General features: G+C 42.0%; 1 protein-coding gene across 1 annotated transcript in view; it reads left to right on the top strand.

The window, feature by feature from the left end:
• Positions 1-16642, top strand: part of ADAMTS3 (ADAM metallopeptidase with thrombospondin type 1 motif 3) — a 291428-nt gene that overhangs the window by 9689 nt on the left and 265097 nt on the right. Inside the window, exon 3 of the mRNA XM_042251505.1 lies at positions 15160-15566. Coding sequence (XP_042107439.1) covers positions 15160-15566 — 407 coding nt within the window. The remainder of the gene's footprint in view (positions 1-15159; positions 15567-16642) is intronic.

Below are 16642 nucleotides of genomic sequence, written 5' to 3'. Positions count from 1 at the left end.
GTCTTGTGCTTTTTTAAAAACACTTTTATTCAAGGAGAGCTGCCTCCCGCTAGTCCCTACATTTCTGATAGGTCTGCCTGCCACCATGGCTTTCCAGGTACCTTAATTTAGCGTGTCATGGATTTGTATGCTATCCAGCCACTCAGCTTACCATGTGACAGCTCTTTAAGAGTTCTGTTTTCACGTATTAGCTTCATGTTGGCATTTCAACATAGTGTTGCTTAACTCATTGGAATATAGTAGTTGAGGGAGGAGTTGAATAAGGAATAGTGCAGAAACAGTTATTCCATGTGGATTCCATACCAACTATATTGTGTTTATACTGGACATAATTCTTTCTTCATTTCACTTTATTTATTGAAACCCCTTTTTTCCATTTCACTGAGCAAAAGTTCTTATGTTAATCATAACTCCTTGGGATGCAAAAAACAGGAACCCAGTTGATAGTGGTTAAGGAAGACAAAATTGATCAGATAATCAAAGTCAGGTATAGCTGGATTTAGGTCTCAAATAATGTCAAAAATCAATCTCTCTCTCCCCCCATTCCTCCTTTGCCTCTCCTTCTCTCCTTCTCCCCTGCCCCTTTTCTCTCTTCCTCTCTTTCTTCCTTCTCTCCTTTCGCTCTCATTTTTCCTTTGTGTTGGCTTTATTTCTCTACTAGCATAAGATTGTGACCATCCAAGATCCAAGCTGTGGCAAAGACCATCACCAGCAACTCTAGGCTATCATCCTCCCTTTCACCCCACTAGACAAGACACTTCTGTCCTGGCAGCTCCAGTAGTAGTTCCTGGTAGAGCTTTGACTGGCTACTCGGCTTGAGTCATATGTCATTTTTTTATCATTAGGTGTGGGAAACCGTTCAGTGAATGTGTGTCCGCCAGAGCTGCCCCTGTCACGACAGTCCACTCGGTTTCCTGATTTACATCCTAGCTACCTAAGCCTGGAGCCCTCTCCTGAACCCCACGCTTGCAGATCCTTCACCACAATATTACCTATTGACAGTCCTTCTCCTTGGGGATGGGCTGTAGCATCCCAGAGAAAAGAAATGGAACAGCCAAAAAGAGTCTAAAATGTTATATCTTGGGATGGAGGGAAGTGGGTTGCTGCTGACACATGGAAAAGTTCCTTTTTTGTTGTCTTTACCAGTATTAATTAGATGTGCACGTGCCAGGCTCTTGCAAAAAACAAACAAACAAACGAAAAAACAACTTATTTTCAAGCCAAGCCTGGTGCTCAGTGAGGCAGTGCTCAGGTTAGCCTGGATTGAGATGTTTCATTCTTGATGTACAGGGACTGAGGGTGGAGTGTGAGACAGTTAACCTGAGGGAAAACTGAGGTTCAATTAAAGAATAAGAGGGGATGGATGCTAGGAGTCACAAATGTCCAATAACACCACGGCTGTGAGGACTTCCAGCACCTTGATGGGAACTGGTGGCTGTGGCCAGCAGAGGAATGGACCCCCAAGATGTCTGTGTCTGAATTCCTGGAAGATGTAAATACATCACATGGCAAAGAGGGATTAAGTCTTCAGATGGAGTTAAGGTTGGTTATTTCATATCAGATGGCTTTTTGTACTTTTTGTCAAACCATGAGCCAGACTATTTTAGATTTGGAAAAAATAATTACCACAAGTAACATTTCAGTGAAAACCTTTAAAGCTGCTATCCACATTTCTTATCTGTCATATTTTCCTCAGCCTTGGCCCTGGGGATAAATGCTACTTTTCCTGGCTTGAAATTCTAGACTCAATATTAGCCTCTGAAAGTATTATCCATCAAAAAATTGTAAGACGTACAAGAAATATTAATTTTTAGAATGTTTGATATTTCTCTTGCATCTGTAAAGTTTCCAGTGATGATAAACGTAACCAGTAAAAGTGCTTCTTAAAAACTGAGATTGAAATGTTAAGATTTTGGCACTTGGGCCTCACTTAATAAAGTAAAGGAGCATCCCAGGTGACGCAGTGGTAAGGAATCCACCTGCAATGCAGGAGACCCAAGAGATGGGGGTTCGATCCCTGGGTGGGAAGATCCCCTGGAGGAGGAAATGGCAACCCGCCCCAGTATTCTTGCCTGAAAAATCCCATGGACAGAGGAGCCTGGTGGGCTACAGTCCTTGGAATCTCAAACAGTTGGCCATGACTGAGTAACTGAGCACACACACAGCACAGCACCAAAAAAAAACCCCAAAAAACTCGTTAGCCTGTTATTGATTATTTGATTATTTTAAGATGTAGCAAACAAAGAAAATACTTGGATATATTTCTGTAAAATAGTTGTTCTTTTCTTAAAAGAGCTCCTCTTACCTGATTTCATGTTCTGGAATGCTAAAGAATGTGCTGTTCTTTCCTAAATGACCCTCTTGAACATAAACATTGTGCAATTGCAACAAATATTTATGGAAAAGCCAGATTTTTTTAAAAATGAGAAGAATTTTGAGGTTCACAAGTATTTGTTCTTCCTTAATAATGAGTATAAAAAAAAGCAACCCCCCCACAAGAGTTGTGAACATAGGTTTGCAACTAAAGTAAAAGACATCAAAGTGTTTCTCTGCCTTGTGGTGGTAACAGCTTAGAGGAGATGAAGTGAGGAAAAAGGAATTTGGCTGCATTCAGAATTTCAGCCTGTTATCATGATTAATTTTTAATTGCCTTTGAAAGAAGATGTGTCCCCGTCTCCGTTGGTGTTTACAGCCTGGGTGAGGCCTCTGGCGTGTGATGTCTTCTTAATGTCCACTCTTCACCCCACTCACATCTCTCTTGGAACAGCTGGTCCCTGTCGTTTCTAATGAAATTCATTCTCTTACCCTTGGCTCAGGATTTGGAAATGTTGTTGTTGGAGCGGCTTCTTGAGCCAATCTTGAAAATGCTTATTTGATTTCATTCTTGTGGCCAGATTGTTGCATACTGAGAATTTATACCTGATAAAGGAAATTGCCTGTGTGACTGCCTCTATAGTAGGGCAATCAGCCAATTCGTGGGAGAGAATCCGAGTCTCTGACTTGGGTAATGGAGCATGTGTTCGTAGAGCCAGTCTGGACTTCAGGCCATTTGGTGTCATGGTGTTCAAGATCCCTCCTAACCACCAGAAATAATAGCTTGGGTTGGGGATGGAGAGGGGAGAGGCCCGAGGGGAGCTGGGACACAAGTGACTTCCTTCTTGTACAGCTCTAGCTGGATGAGGATAGTAGGTAGCAGCAGCTAACTTTACATTTACTGAGATGTTCTTAGATGGACCAAGCCCTTTATGTGGTTTTATCTCTTTTTATTTTACAGATAACCTGTCTGAGCTTTGTATTTTTGTAATTTGTTCACAGGATGCCAAAGAGCACATCAGCTTGAAACCAGCATTCAAATGCAGTGCTTTTTGACTTCAGACTTTTCGTATACAACTGTCATACCCCACCTCCTTCTTTACTTGGGAACTAAAGCCACGTTGGGCTTCCCAGGTGGCACTAGTGGTAAAGAACCTACCTGAATGCAGGAAACATAAGAAACACGGATTCGATCCCTGAGTTGGGAAGATCCCCGGGAGAAGGACATGGCAGTCCACTCCAGTATTCTTGCCTTGAGAATCCCATGGACAGAGGAGCCTGGCAGGTTGCAGATCATAGGGTTGCAAAGAGTCAGACATGACTGAGACAACTTAGCACGCAAAGCCGCATTGCATCAATCACAAGTATTCCAATATTCTGTGTGCCTGGGGTAGCTTTGGTTTTAATCGGATCAGCTAAAAATTGCTGTGATACATGAAAACCTTATTCTGCAGCCATTCTTGGTCCTAGCGCGGTTGATTGTACTACTCAAGGCTTGTTTTTTCTTGCTGTTCTAGATGGCAGTCTTCGTAATATGCTGGGGACATCTAGTCTCCTCTGGGAGACGCTACACGCTACAGTTGTGTAGTGTCCTAAAACATATTTAGAAGGATACCAAGCTGCCTGTCCTCAGGTGTGAGTGCATGTGGCCAAATGTGTGAAGGCGTTAAGATGATCCCAAAGCCTGGGTCATGGGGTCATGCTGTGAGAGCCCTCTCCCCAGGAATTCCCACTTCCAAAAATAGATGTTAATTTCTTTTTTCCCCCCAAACTGGTGTACACAGGGGATATTTAAACACATTTAACATCACACTTCTGCCCCCAAATTGCTTAAAATCGCTGAAAGGATATGACATCAGCATGTAACTTCTCACCCGTAGGGATTTATTTTATAACTGTTATGCAGACAGTGTATGACAGAGCTAGGAAGCTTAGACCATGAAGTCTGTACTTTAAGGCAAGTAAGCAGGGAAGTTTTCTTAGAAAAGCTGGGGCTTGAGAAAGGCCGTGAGGCTTGGGTTAGCTTTGAGTAAATGGAGAGAAAGCAACAGACCTTTCAATGCAGTAGAGTGCAGGAGTCTCTAAAGGCAAGAGTGATGAATCAGTTGTGTGATTAAGGTGTAGTGAGCACATTAGCATGTTGCTTTAGGTAATATGGGAGATGATATCAAAAAGAAGTTAGAGGCAGAATGCAGAGAGCCTTAAATGACGGCTTAACTTTTTGATTCAGGCTAAATTCCCTAACTTTGAGTTTCAGTTTCTTATGTGTGAAGTGAGGGGATTTGATTAGTAGATATTATCCTAAGCAATTTTTAGGTCTGACTTAGAAATAAAGATATCAGTTTTCTAATTAATCTTATCCTGAAATGATCAATTAGTTGAAACTATTACCACGGCAGCAGCAGCAGTCAAAACTATTCAGGAAAAAATAACAGGGTAATATTAATTATTATTAACATTTATTGAGCACTTACTAAGTGCTGGATACTGTGTTCAGCACTTTGGATTAGGCCATTCAATTCTTACAGCAAGTCTGTGAATTAAAGTCTATTGCTCTAATTTTTTCAGGTGAGTGATGATATCAAAAGTCTTAGTGTCCAGAATCACAATTAAACATTCTCTGACCTGCCTGGTCTGAACATGTTGAGAAATAGCAAATCTGAAAACATGGTTAGAAGATCTCTTACAAAAGAGGCCAGGGTGGAGCACAAGACTCTTGCACGGGCAGGCAGTGGGCCAGCTGACAGACACCTCAACCCATGTGAGTGTGTCAGGACTGCTGGGCTGAGGCAGGGCCTGAACCAGGGTATAGGGGCGTGAAGTGAAAGAGAACAGGGTCCTTATCAGAAAGGACAGGGTCCTTAACAGGGTCCTTCCTTCCTGGGAAGAATGATGGTGAGGGCATGCTGAGCTTCACAGGCTGCTTATTTTTCCCAGACTGGCTATTCACATCCATCATGCCTCTTCACTGGGGAAGAGTGAGTTAAGGAGGGCAGAGAGGCCAGGATATTCAGAGAAAAATCTTCCCTTACAGAGAACGGGAGCAGGTGAAAGGCACTGCACCCCTACCTTAAGAAAACATGATGTTTTCTATTTGAGATACCTTAGTTGTAAGAAAGAGGCAAGGATGAGATGGTTTTTCAAGGTCTTGTTTATTTTTTGACTGTGTGGTTATAATTCTATGAATATCCAAAGGGATTGCAGAGGAGGGGCTAATTTCCTGCCTCTGGTTCCTCAGTATGAGGGGGCTCTGTGTTTGCATTCCAGGAGGTCTGTTTTAATGATTAGATACACTTTTGTTGTTGTTCTTAGTGGCTTAAAATGTAAGTTCAGGATATTGTGAAATGTTTGAATTTATAGGCCAGCAGACACTGTGAGAAATATCCCCCACATTTTCAAGCAGATTCGGGCTATAGAGGTTTATGACAACTTGTGTGGTTTGCTGTCATCAATCACTTGATGATAATTACTGTTTGGGGAAAAGAGGACACATTCTAATTTTTGGTGCTTCTTTAGGCTGAAGTTGCTCTCATTTATTCATTCACAGATATTTATTGGGTGACTTTAGAGTTAGTTTTAGGCACTGGAGAACTATAGTGAGGAGAAGCTTCAAGCTTCCCCTTGAAGCTTGGATGCTAGCAGGTATAATAAAGAAACAAGGATTTTCTTGGTGGCTCAGATGGTAAAGAATCTGCCTGCAATGCAGGAGTCCCAGGATTGATCCCTGGGTTGGGAAGATCCCTTGAGAAGGGAATGGAAACCTACTCCAATATTCTTGCCTGGAGAATTCCACAGACAGAGGATCCTGGTGGGCTATAGTCCATGGGGTTGCAAAGAATCGGACATGACTGAGCGACTAAGCAGGCACATTAAGAAGTGATCAAACAGACATATATAAAATATATAGTATGTGAGATGGTGACAAGTTTTATGGAGAAAAGTAAAATGCAGAAGCAAGATAGTAATGAGACGGTTCCTGGGGTCAGGAAAGACAGTGGGAGGGCCAAGTTTAAGTGAAGACCTGAAGGCATGGAGGGCTGAGCCATGCAGTTGTCAGGGGAAGATATTTCGGCAGAGGAAATGGTGAGCACAGTGACCTTAAGATATGAGATTTCCCAGTGCTGGACCTTGCAAGCCATTTTACTCTGAGCGAAATGAGTTTTGAGGAAAAGGGTGACATGATCTTCCATTTGTATCCCTCTGGCTCTGGTTTGAGGATGACTTGTGAAGGGGAGCATGGTGGTGTGGACTAGGGTAGCAGTAGGGGAGGTGGTGAGCGGTCATCAGAGTCTGGATGTATTTTGAAGGTAGAGTCAATAAAATTTGTTAAAAGATTTTGTGTGTGGTGTGAGAAGAATCACGGATGATTTCGTCGAGTTTTTGGTCTGAGTTACTGGGAGGATGGAGTTGCCATCTACTGACATGGTGAGGAGGTGCAGTTTGGGAGTGGGGAGTTTACTTTTGGATGTGCTGATGTGCCTAGTGGCTATGCACAGGAAGAGGATCCAGGGGCAGCTGAATTGATGAGAGGAGGACTTATGGAGGAATCTCGGGCTGGAGGTACACAATGGTGAAGGCATTCGAAGTCAGGGGACAGAATGAGTACACCACGCTAGGGAGGGTACACGCAGAAGGGGAGTCTGTGACCAGGTCCTGCGGCACTCCAGTGTGCATCAGTCATGAGAATAGAGGGATGTGAGAAGGGAGAATGGAGGAGGCCACCGAGAAAAAGATGAGCACCAGTAGAGAATGGTGTTTTAGAAGCTAAAGAAAGGGGATGTTTCTTAGGAAAGAGAAACAGAGCAAGTAAGAAGATGGAGTCTGGACCATCGGTTTTAGCACTGCTGAGTTACTAGTGACTTTGGCAAGAGCACGACTGGGCTGGGTTCAAGAAAGAACAAGATTGGGAAGAGAGGATTTGGAGAAATCTAATACAGTCAATTTTTTGGAAATTTTTTGCTGTAAAGGGCAGCGAAGTAATAGGAAATTAGCTAGAGATGGATGTGGCATCAAGAAAGTTTTTGTGTGTTTGTTAAAGATGGGAAATATGGCAACTTATTTATTCGCTGGTGGGGACAGTCTAGTGATGGGGAAAATTGATGAGGAAAGAAAGAAGAGGACAGTTGCTGAAGCTGTCTTGCAAAGGCAAGAGGGGCTAGGTTGTGTACACGAGTGGAGGCTTTGCTCCTAAGTAAGACCACAGACAGTTCATTTATACTGGGGATAGGAGAGCAGGATGGACCAGGCATGCAGAGATGCCAGTGGGTTGAATCAAAATTCACTGCTTCTGAGTCATTCTTGAGTAATTAGTGACCACAATGTGGCTTTACCGTGGCCCTGGCTCTTTGTGCTTATGGGACTTATGGCTCACAAAAACCTTTACATGTCTGTAACTGTGGCCCTTCAGCCATCCAGGATGACAGTTGTAGAGTTTTGCACTTTATTTTATTTATACTTTTTTGGCTACATCTCAGTGATGTGGGATCTTAGTTCCCAGACCAGGGATCAAACCCATGCCCCTTGCACTGGAAGCTCAGACTCTTAACCACGGGACCACCAGGGAAGTCCCTAGTTTTGCATTCTAAAATTCCACTTGGGTAATATTTTAATGGTTTGCCTTGGAAACGAACAGAGATCATTCTGTCGTTTTTGAGATTGCATCCAAGTATTGCATTTCAGACTCTTTTGTTGACCATGATGGCTACTCCATTTCTTCTGAGGGATTCCTGCCCGCAGTAGTAGATATAATGGTCATCTGAATTAAATTCACCCATTCCAGTCCATTTTAGTTCACTGATTCCTAGAATGTCGACGTTCACTCTTGCCATCTCTTGTTTGACCACTTCCAATTTGCCTTGATTCATGGACCTGACATTCCAGGTTCCTATGCAATATTGCTCTTTCCAGCATCAGACCTTGTTTATATCACCAGTCACATCCACAACTGGGTATTGTTTTTGCTTTGGCTCCATCCCTTCATTCTTTCTGGAGTTATTTCTCCACTGATCTCCTGTAACATATTGGGCACCTACTGACCTGGGGAGTTCCTCTTTCAGTATCCTACCATTTTGACTTTTCATACTGTTCATGGGGTTCTCAAGGCAAGAACACAGAAGTGGTTTGCCATTCCCTTCTCCAGTGGACCACATTCAATATCACATTAATCCAAGTCTATGCCCCAACCAGTAACGCTGAAGAAGCTGAAGTTGAACGGTTCTATGAAGACCTACAAGACCTTTTAGAAATAACACCCCCAAAAGATGTCCTTTTCATTATAGGGGACTGGAATGCAAAAGTAGGAAGTCAAGAATCACCTGGAGTAACAGGCAAATTTGGCTTTGGAATATGGAATGAAGCAGGGCAAAGACTAATAGAGTTTTGCCAAGAAAATGCACTGGTCATAGCAAACAACCTCTTCAACAACACAAGAGAAGACTCTACACATGGACATAACCAGATGGTCAACACCGAAATCAGACTGATTATATTCTTTGCAGCCAAAGATGGAGAAGCTCTATACAATCAACAAAAACAAGACCAGGAGCTGACTGTGGCTCAGATCATGAACTCCTTATTGCTGAATTCAGACTTAAATTGAAGAGAGTAGGGAAAACCGCTAGACCATTCAGGTATGACCTAAATCGAATCCCTTATGATTATGCAGTGGAAGTGAGAAATAGATTTAAAGGACTAGATCTGATAGATAGAGTGCCTGATGAACTATTGACTGAGACTTGTGACATTGTACAGGAGACAGGGATCAAGACCATCCCCATGGAAAAGAAATGCAAAAAAGCAAAATGGCTGTCTGGGGAAGCCTTACAAATAGCTGTGAAAAGAAGAGAGGCGAAAAGCAAAGGAGAAAAGGAAAGATATAAGCGTCTGAATGCAGAGTTCCAAAGAATAGCAAGAAGAGATAAGAAAGCCTACTTCAGCTATCAATTCAAAGAAATAGAGGAAAACAAGAGAACGGGAAAGACTAAAGATCTCTTCAAGAAAATTAGAGATACCAAGGGAACATTTCATGCAAAGGTGGGCACAATAAATGACAGGTGGTATGGATCTTAAAAGAAGCAGAAATATTAAGAAGAGGTGGGAAGAATACACAGAAGAACTGTACAAAAAAGATCTTTAAGACCAAGATCATCACGATGGTGTGATCGCTCACCTAGAGCCAGACATCCTGGAATGTGAAGTCAAGTGGGCCTTAGAAAGCATCACTACGAACAAAGCTAGTGGAGGTGATGAAATTCCAGTTGAGCTATTTCAAATCCTGGAAGATGATGCTGTGAAAGTGCTACACTCAATATGCCGGCAAATTTGGAAAACTCAGCAGTGGCCACAGGACTGGAAAAGGTCAGTTTTCATTCCAATCCCAAAGAAAGGCAATGCCAAAGAATGCTCAAACTCCACACAATTGCACTCATCTCACATGCTAGTAAAGTAATGCTCAAAATTATCCAAGCCAGGCTTCAGCAATACATTAACCGTGAACTTCCTGATGTTCAAGCTGGTTTTAGAAAAGGCAGAGGAACCAGAGATCAAATGGCCAACATCCGCTAGATCATCGAAAAAGCAAAAGAGTTCCAGAAAACGTCTATTTCTGCCTTATTGACTATGCCAAAGACTTTGACTGTGTGGATCACAATGAACTGTGGAAAATTCTGAAAGAGATGGGAATACAGACCACCTGACCTGCCTCTTGAGAAACCTATATGCAGGTCAGGAAGCAACAGTTAGAACTGGACATGGAACAACAGACTGGTTCCAAATAGGAAAAACAGTACGTCAAGTCTGTATATTGTCACCCTGCTTATTTAACTTATATGCAGAGTACGTCATGAGAAACGCTGGGCTGCAAGAAGCACAAGCTGGAATCAAGATTGCCAGGAGAAATATCAATAACCTCAGATATGCAGATGACACCACCCTTATGGCAGAAAGTGAAGAGGAACTAAAAGCCTCTTGATGAAAGTGAAAGAGGAGAGTGAAAAAGTTGGCTTAAAGCTCAACATTCATAAAATGGAGATCACAGCATCTGGTCACATCATTTCATGGGAAATAGATGAGGAAACAGTGGAAACAGTGTCAGACTTTATTTTTTGGGGCTCCAAAATCACTGCAGATGGTGACTGCAGCCATGAAATTAAAAGACGCTTACTCCTTGGAAGAAAAGTTATGACCAACCTAGAAATCATAATGCAAGGCAGAGACATTACTTTGCCAACAAATGTCCATCTAGTCAAGGCTATGGTTTTTCCAGTAGTCATGTATGGATGTGAGAGTTGGACTGTGAAGAAAGCTGAGCATCAAAGAACTGATGCTTTTGAACTGTGATGTTGGAGAAAACTCTTGAGAGTCCCTTGGACTGCAAGGAGATCCAACCAGTCTATTCTAGAGGAGATCAGCCCTGGTATTTTTTTGGAAGGAATGATGCTGAAGCTGAAAATCCAGTACTTTGGCCACCTCATGGGAAGAGTTGACTCATTGGAAAAGACTCTGATGCTGGGAGGGATTGGGGGCAGGAGGAGCAGGGGACAACAGAGGATGAGATGGCTGGATGGCATCACCAACTTGATGGATGTGAGTCTGAGTGAACTCCGGGTATTAGTGATGGACTGGGAGGCCTGGCGTACTGCGATTCATGGGGTCTCAAAGAGTTGGACGCGACTAAGCCACTGAAGTGAACTGAACTGAATACTTGAATGGACTTCCCTGGTGGCTCAGAGGTTAAAGTGTCTGCCTGGAATGTGGGAGACCTGGGTTCAATCTCTGGGTTGGGAAGATCCCCTGGAGATGGCAACCCACTCCAGTACTCTTGCCTGGAGAATCCTAATAAGTAACTAATTTACATTTAAGTTAAAATAGTTAAAACTTACAGAATCCTTTAGTTTTAAATTCTAATCTCATTTAAACCTCTCTTATGACGTTATAAGTATTACTAACCTCTAGTTAACAATTGTGGAGAAGGCAATGGCAAACCACTCCAGTACTCTTGCCTGGAAAATCCCATGGATGGAGAAGCCTGGTAGGCTGCAGTCCATGGGGTCACTAGGAGTCAGACAGGACTGAGCGACTTCCCTTTCACTTTCACTTTCATGCATTGGAGAAGGAAATGGCAACCCACTCCAGTATTCTTGCCTGGAGAATCTCAGGGACGGGAGAACCGGGTGGGCTGCCATCTATGGGGTCACACAGAGTCGGACACGACTGAAGTGATTTAGCAGCATCAGCAGCGGTTAACAATTGAGGGAGCTGAGCCTTTAGAATAAAGAACTTGCTCAAGTTCACGTGTAGACTTGATGCTTTCTGACACTGTAATCTGTTCCTTGACCCTACGCTTTGTTGCTTTGTGGAAGTATTTGGTGCTGTGAAATGTATCATTTCTGAATGCAGTAAATTAACACTGGTTGCATATGTGATTGTAGCATGAGATTACCATTGATAACTGAGCTTTACCCACCCGTCCCTTTATTTTTCTCCCCAAGACCTAGAATTTAAGAGCCTTTTACAAAGTTTTTGAAGCTGCAGTAGAGGAAAAATTAGTTGGTTGGCTGCAGATAGGCCATCATCATTCTTGTTTTCCTTTATAACTCAGGTCTTCAATTAGACATTGCCAGCAAGATGTTCCCTCTATTGTGAATGAGTGTGATCTTCAGTGTCAAGGTGATCAGAAATGAAAATTTTCTTTGGCTCCTTGTTTGCTATGTGTTAGGCTTTCTTGGTCTGCTTTCTCATTTATAAATTAAGGGTAATAATACTTACCAACTGTGATTGTTGTAAGAACTAGAGAAGGTTTATTCCCCAGGACAAAGCATAGTGCCTGGTGTTTATTCTGTAATACATGGCAGGTGACTGGGTGGCTCCTTTGTCAGTTCCATTAACTACTGTCCTACAGGGTGGTAGCTTGAGGGAATATTAAATGCACCTTTTTCTTTAATTCCCACCTGGAAAATGACTCATTCAGAGTTTAATTTCAAAAGTGTTTCTTATGTATACATTTTAGGAATGTTTCTTATTTAAAGTTGGAGAAGACAAAGCTCTATACAAACATACCATTCTGATTTTGAATAAAAGTTCAGAACATATTGTCTGACAGTGGAAAAATGGATTCGCCCTAGAAAATCTAGGATGTATGGCTTACTGTCAGTATGAAACTCTGGGTATCCTCTTAGGTGTGGAGAAGATGCCCTGCATTTTTCCTAAATTTTCTAGTTGTTCAGTTGCTTAATCCAGGCATCAGTATTTGTCTAGATTTTGGTTGCGTGAATTCCCTTCAATGGAGATGAGAAATCCGTGCATTAAAATGAAATGTTGTTCTTTCTTTCCCCGAAACAGTAAACCGATGGTTAAAGAAAGAGTTACAACTGGAATCATTGGTGCGGCGAGATGCTCCTGGGCCGTGGATAGTTAAGTCAGTGTTGTGGATCAGCAGAGACGAAGCAAATGTTCTCTAGTTACCTGCATTACTAACTCATACATAGTAAACACATCCTACTGATAAGAGACCCTGGCGAGGACAAAGTCATGTATGAGATGATATTGGGAATACTGAGTTAAATGGGGAATTACTTATCCTCCAGAATTAGTTTGGGGTTGGCTGTGTCAGTCCACCTCCAAGAGCCCAGTTCATCCCTTCCTGTGGAAGCTTCCCCCTCCATCACCCTGCTTCTGTGACACTTGAGTGCATTCTCTCAAATTTAAAGTTCTTTCTCTCAGCCAGAATTTATGAAAGTGTTCTCATGGATTTGGTTGTAAGGGAGACCGAATCTGTTGTCTGTGCATACACCGACACCTATGCAGGTCTTCATGATGTAGAGAGATTGTAGAGAGGCAGGAATTGGGTTGCTTCTGCTCCCTGGAAGCAGGCTTCACTTTACTCTGTGATATGACCCTCCTCACTCCTTCTCTGCCTAGTGAATATGTACAACTGTGTCACTTGCTGTATACACTTGATAAAAAACAGGTATTATGTTTAAATGCACTGGTCATTATAAGTGGTGTAATGGTAACAAACGTGCACTCAAGGAATTTCCAGGTTGCAAAATACCTTCATTTGTCTTCTGGTACTTTACGTGTTGTTTGAGTTATTTAAAAAGTAGGAAAATAATGAATACTTAGTGATTGTTGGGGCTTCTCTGGTAGCTCAGCTGGTAAATAATCTACCTGCAATGTGGGAGATCTGGGTTTGATCCCTGGGTTGGGAAGATCCCCTGGAGAAGGGAAGAGCTACCCACTCCAGTATTCTGGCCTGGAGAATTCCAAGGACTGTATAGTTTGTGGGATCACGAAGAGCTGGACATGACTGAGTGACTTTCACTTTATGGGATTCCCTGGTGGCTCAGATGGTAGAGTCTGCCTGCAATGTGGAAGACCCTAGTTTGATCCCTGGGTCAGAGGGATACCCTGGAGAAGGAAATGGCAACCCACTCCAGTGTGGAAAATTACATGGATGGAGGAACTTGGTGGGCTACAGTCCATGGGGTCTCAAAGAGTTGGACACGACTGAGTGACTTCACCTTTCACAGTGATTTTATAAAACACTTTAAGAACATAGGTTGTAGATTCATTTATGGGTCCCATATGCTAATGTATTAGATAACATCATGAAGCTTCCATAGGTGAGGAATTTTTGTGAATCATATAGTTTTTTTCATACCTACTTTGTCATACCTATAGGGCTGGTCTGAGGCTAGAATTATGAAAGTGGAGAACTTTTAAATTCATGCTCTTAGATTTTCCTTTCCATGTGTTCTTTCTTCATCCTTGTTGCCCTTCTTGTTTCCTTCTGCCTTCAAAATTGTTTCTGTTAAGGAAGAAACGGTTCATTTAATGTGTTGTCTTTCCCAAGGATGTTTGCATCTCAGTGGACACAATTCTCACATTTGGCTAAACTTGGCCAAACAGTTATGTTCTAATTGTGCAATTCAGTTAAACATGTGAGTGGCCACCCATGTTATAAAGTGGACCCTTAATATTGGATTCGTCTTCAAATGAGGATCTTTGCCGTGTAAGGAGTATGGAGCAAAATAACAGTGCTGTTTGCTCTTGGCTAACCAGTACTTGTGTATTCAACTTATAGATGGTTCTTTTTACTCCATTCTCCTCATTTGCTGAAAATGTTCTGTGATTTATGGGACACAAACATGATAAAGCAGAGAAAGTGTATGGGCTTTGGAGTGCGATGTGAAGATATAGCTGAGCTTCACAGTTATGTGACCTTGGACACACACCTCCTGAATCTCAGTTTCCTCACCTGTGAATTATGCTTATTAGGGTTGGTATGGTAGAAAAATACGTATCAACTGCAGCACCATAAGCTGCAGTGTATAAATTACAGGCCAATGGTAGATATAGTACAAAGTACATTGTGTTTAATACACAAAACTATTGTGATAAGTATAAATTCTAGGATTCTTACAAAGAAAAAATAAAAGCAATTAGGAAAAATGTCTTCTACATAGTAGCAAGCTTGTTAAAAGTCTGTAGCATTTATTAGTTATGTCAATGATATATTAATTGAGTGTATGTCTTGATTATAAGCAAGCTTGATACAATTTATGGAAAGTTATTTTATTCATATTCTCAAACACACAAATGACGTGGTATTCACATGTAGTGAAATTTTTTAAAAATTAAAAAAAAATGATTAACACAGAGTTACCTAAATGTGTTTGAGAAGTGATTTGAGTTCTCATAACCTACTGCTTATGAGACGATTCAAGAATATATTTATTATGCAACTTGAGGTGTGGTCTTGTGAGGTGGGCCCTTGATGCCTGTGTTACATCGTCTTGTGTTCTCTTGATACACAGGATTCTACAGTTATGTTTTTTCACCCCACAGATTTACCAATAAAGAGACAGAGAGAGTATGAGCTGGTGACTCCTGTCAGCACAAATTTTGAAGGACGTTATCTCTCCCATATTCTTTCTGCAAATCACAAAAAGAGGTCAACGAGGGACGTGTCTTCCAACTCTGAGCAATTGTTCTTTAACATCACGGCATTCGGAAGAGATTTTCATCTGCGACTGAAGCCCAACACTCAGCTGGTAGCTCCTGGTGCTGTTGTGGAATGGCATGAGGCATCTCCGGTGCCTGGGAATATAACCGACCCCATTAATGACCATCAACCAGGAAGTACTTCGGACAGAATCTGGAAAACAGAGCCTTTGCAGACCAACTGTGCTTATGTTGGTGACATCATGGACGTTCCAGGAACTTCTGTTGCCATTAGCAACTGTGATGGTCTGGTAAGACTCCTTGCCTTTTGTGTCTGTGTGTTTGCAGGTGTTTGGGAGCGCAGCATGACTTCGGCATGGTTTGGAAGGTAGAGGTGGAATGAAAGCCTCATTATTATATTTCAAGTTCAGGAAGAAGCATTAGAAAGCATTTCACTGTCAAAGATGTGTGCTTTGGCTTCATTTTGGCATGAAGACATTAGCCTAAGAAACCAAAGACAATTATTTTAGCATTCTTTGCTTACATGTCCACTTGCGTCCCATTGGGAATTTTATTTCTTTATTTCTTTAAAATCATCCTGACAACTTTTTAAAGAAGCATAGATTCCTTCAAAATGATAGTATTTCCCTTCTTGTGAGGAAACGTTAGGTATTTTATTAAAGAAAATATTTAGCAAGCATTCTTTTGCACACCCCTCAAAAGAAGCGAGTTAGCCGCAGCAGCAGCAGCAGCATGCTGAAATGGGAAACGGTGCTTCTCTGGCAGAATTTGTTCAAATGGCATTAGTGTATGAACCTGAGGTGGAGTTCTCTCTCTGTGGTGGCTTTGATTCGTTTTCTCTTGCTTTTGAATGAAACAGCCATATATTGTTCTTCACTTTTGTGGTTGAGGCTGATAGTAACTGACCCTTCTTTACACACTCTGAAGATGTGAAATATTTTTGTCTTCTATCTCCAGATGTTATTTGAGAAGTGTGTCAATGTTTATGCCTCTTCCATTCAGAGTTGACTCCAAGCCTTTGTTCAAAAAGAGCAACCATTTTTCTTTCTGTGGTTGCCAGGGTGCTGTTTCTTGGGAGTTCACAGCTATTCTCTTTGTTTTGTCTCTCTTCTGGGAGTTCTCAAAACAATCCTTGTATTCCTTCGGCCTTGGCTGGTCCCCTAACAGTACCTTGAATCTTCTGCTACTGTCCCTTTAATGCATAAGCACAACCCAAAGAAGTTATGATGCCATATTTTTTACTCAAGGCCTGGTGGGTTCATGGTTGCAGGCTTTATTTGGAGGTCTTGTACTGCCTCCAGATGTTCTATAGGGCTTTAGAAGCCTGAATGGAAAACTGAGCAGCATGTGTGGCAGGTCTCCTAGT

The sequence above is a fragment of the Ovis aries genome, chromosome 6 (genome assembly GCF_016772045.2).
Source record: "Ovis aries strain OAR_USU_Benz2616 breed Rambouillet chromosome 6, ARS-UI_Ramb_v3.0, whole genome shotgun sequence".
Lineage (NCBI taxonomy): Eukaryota > Metazoa > Chordata > Mammalia > Artiodactyla > Bovidae > Ovis > Ovis aries.
The sequence above is the reverse complement of the archived record's forward strand: the minus strand, read 5'-3'. Positions and strand labels throughout refer to the sequence as shown.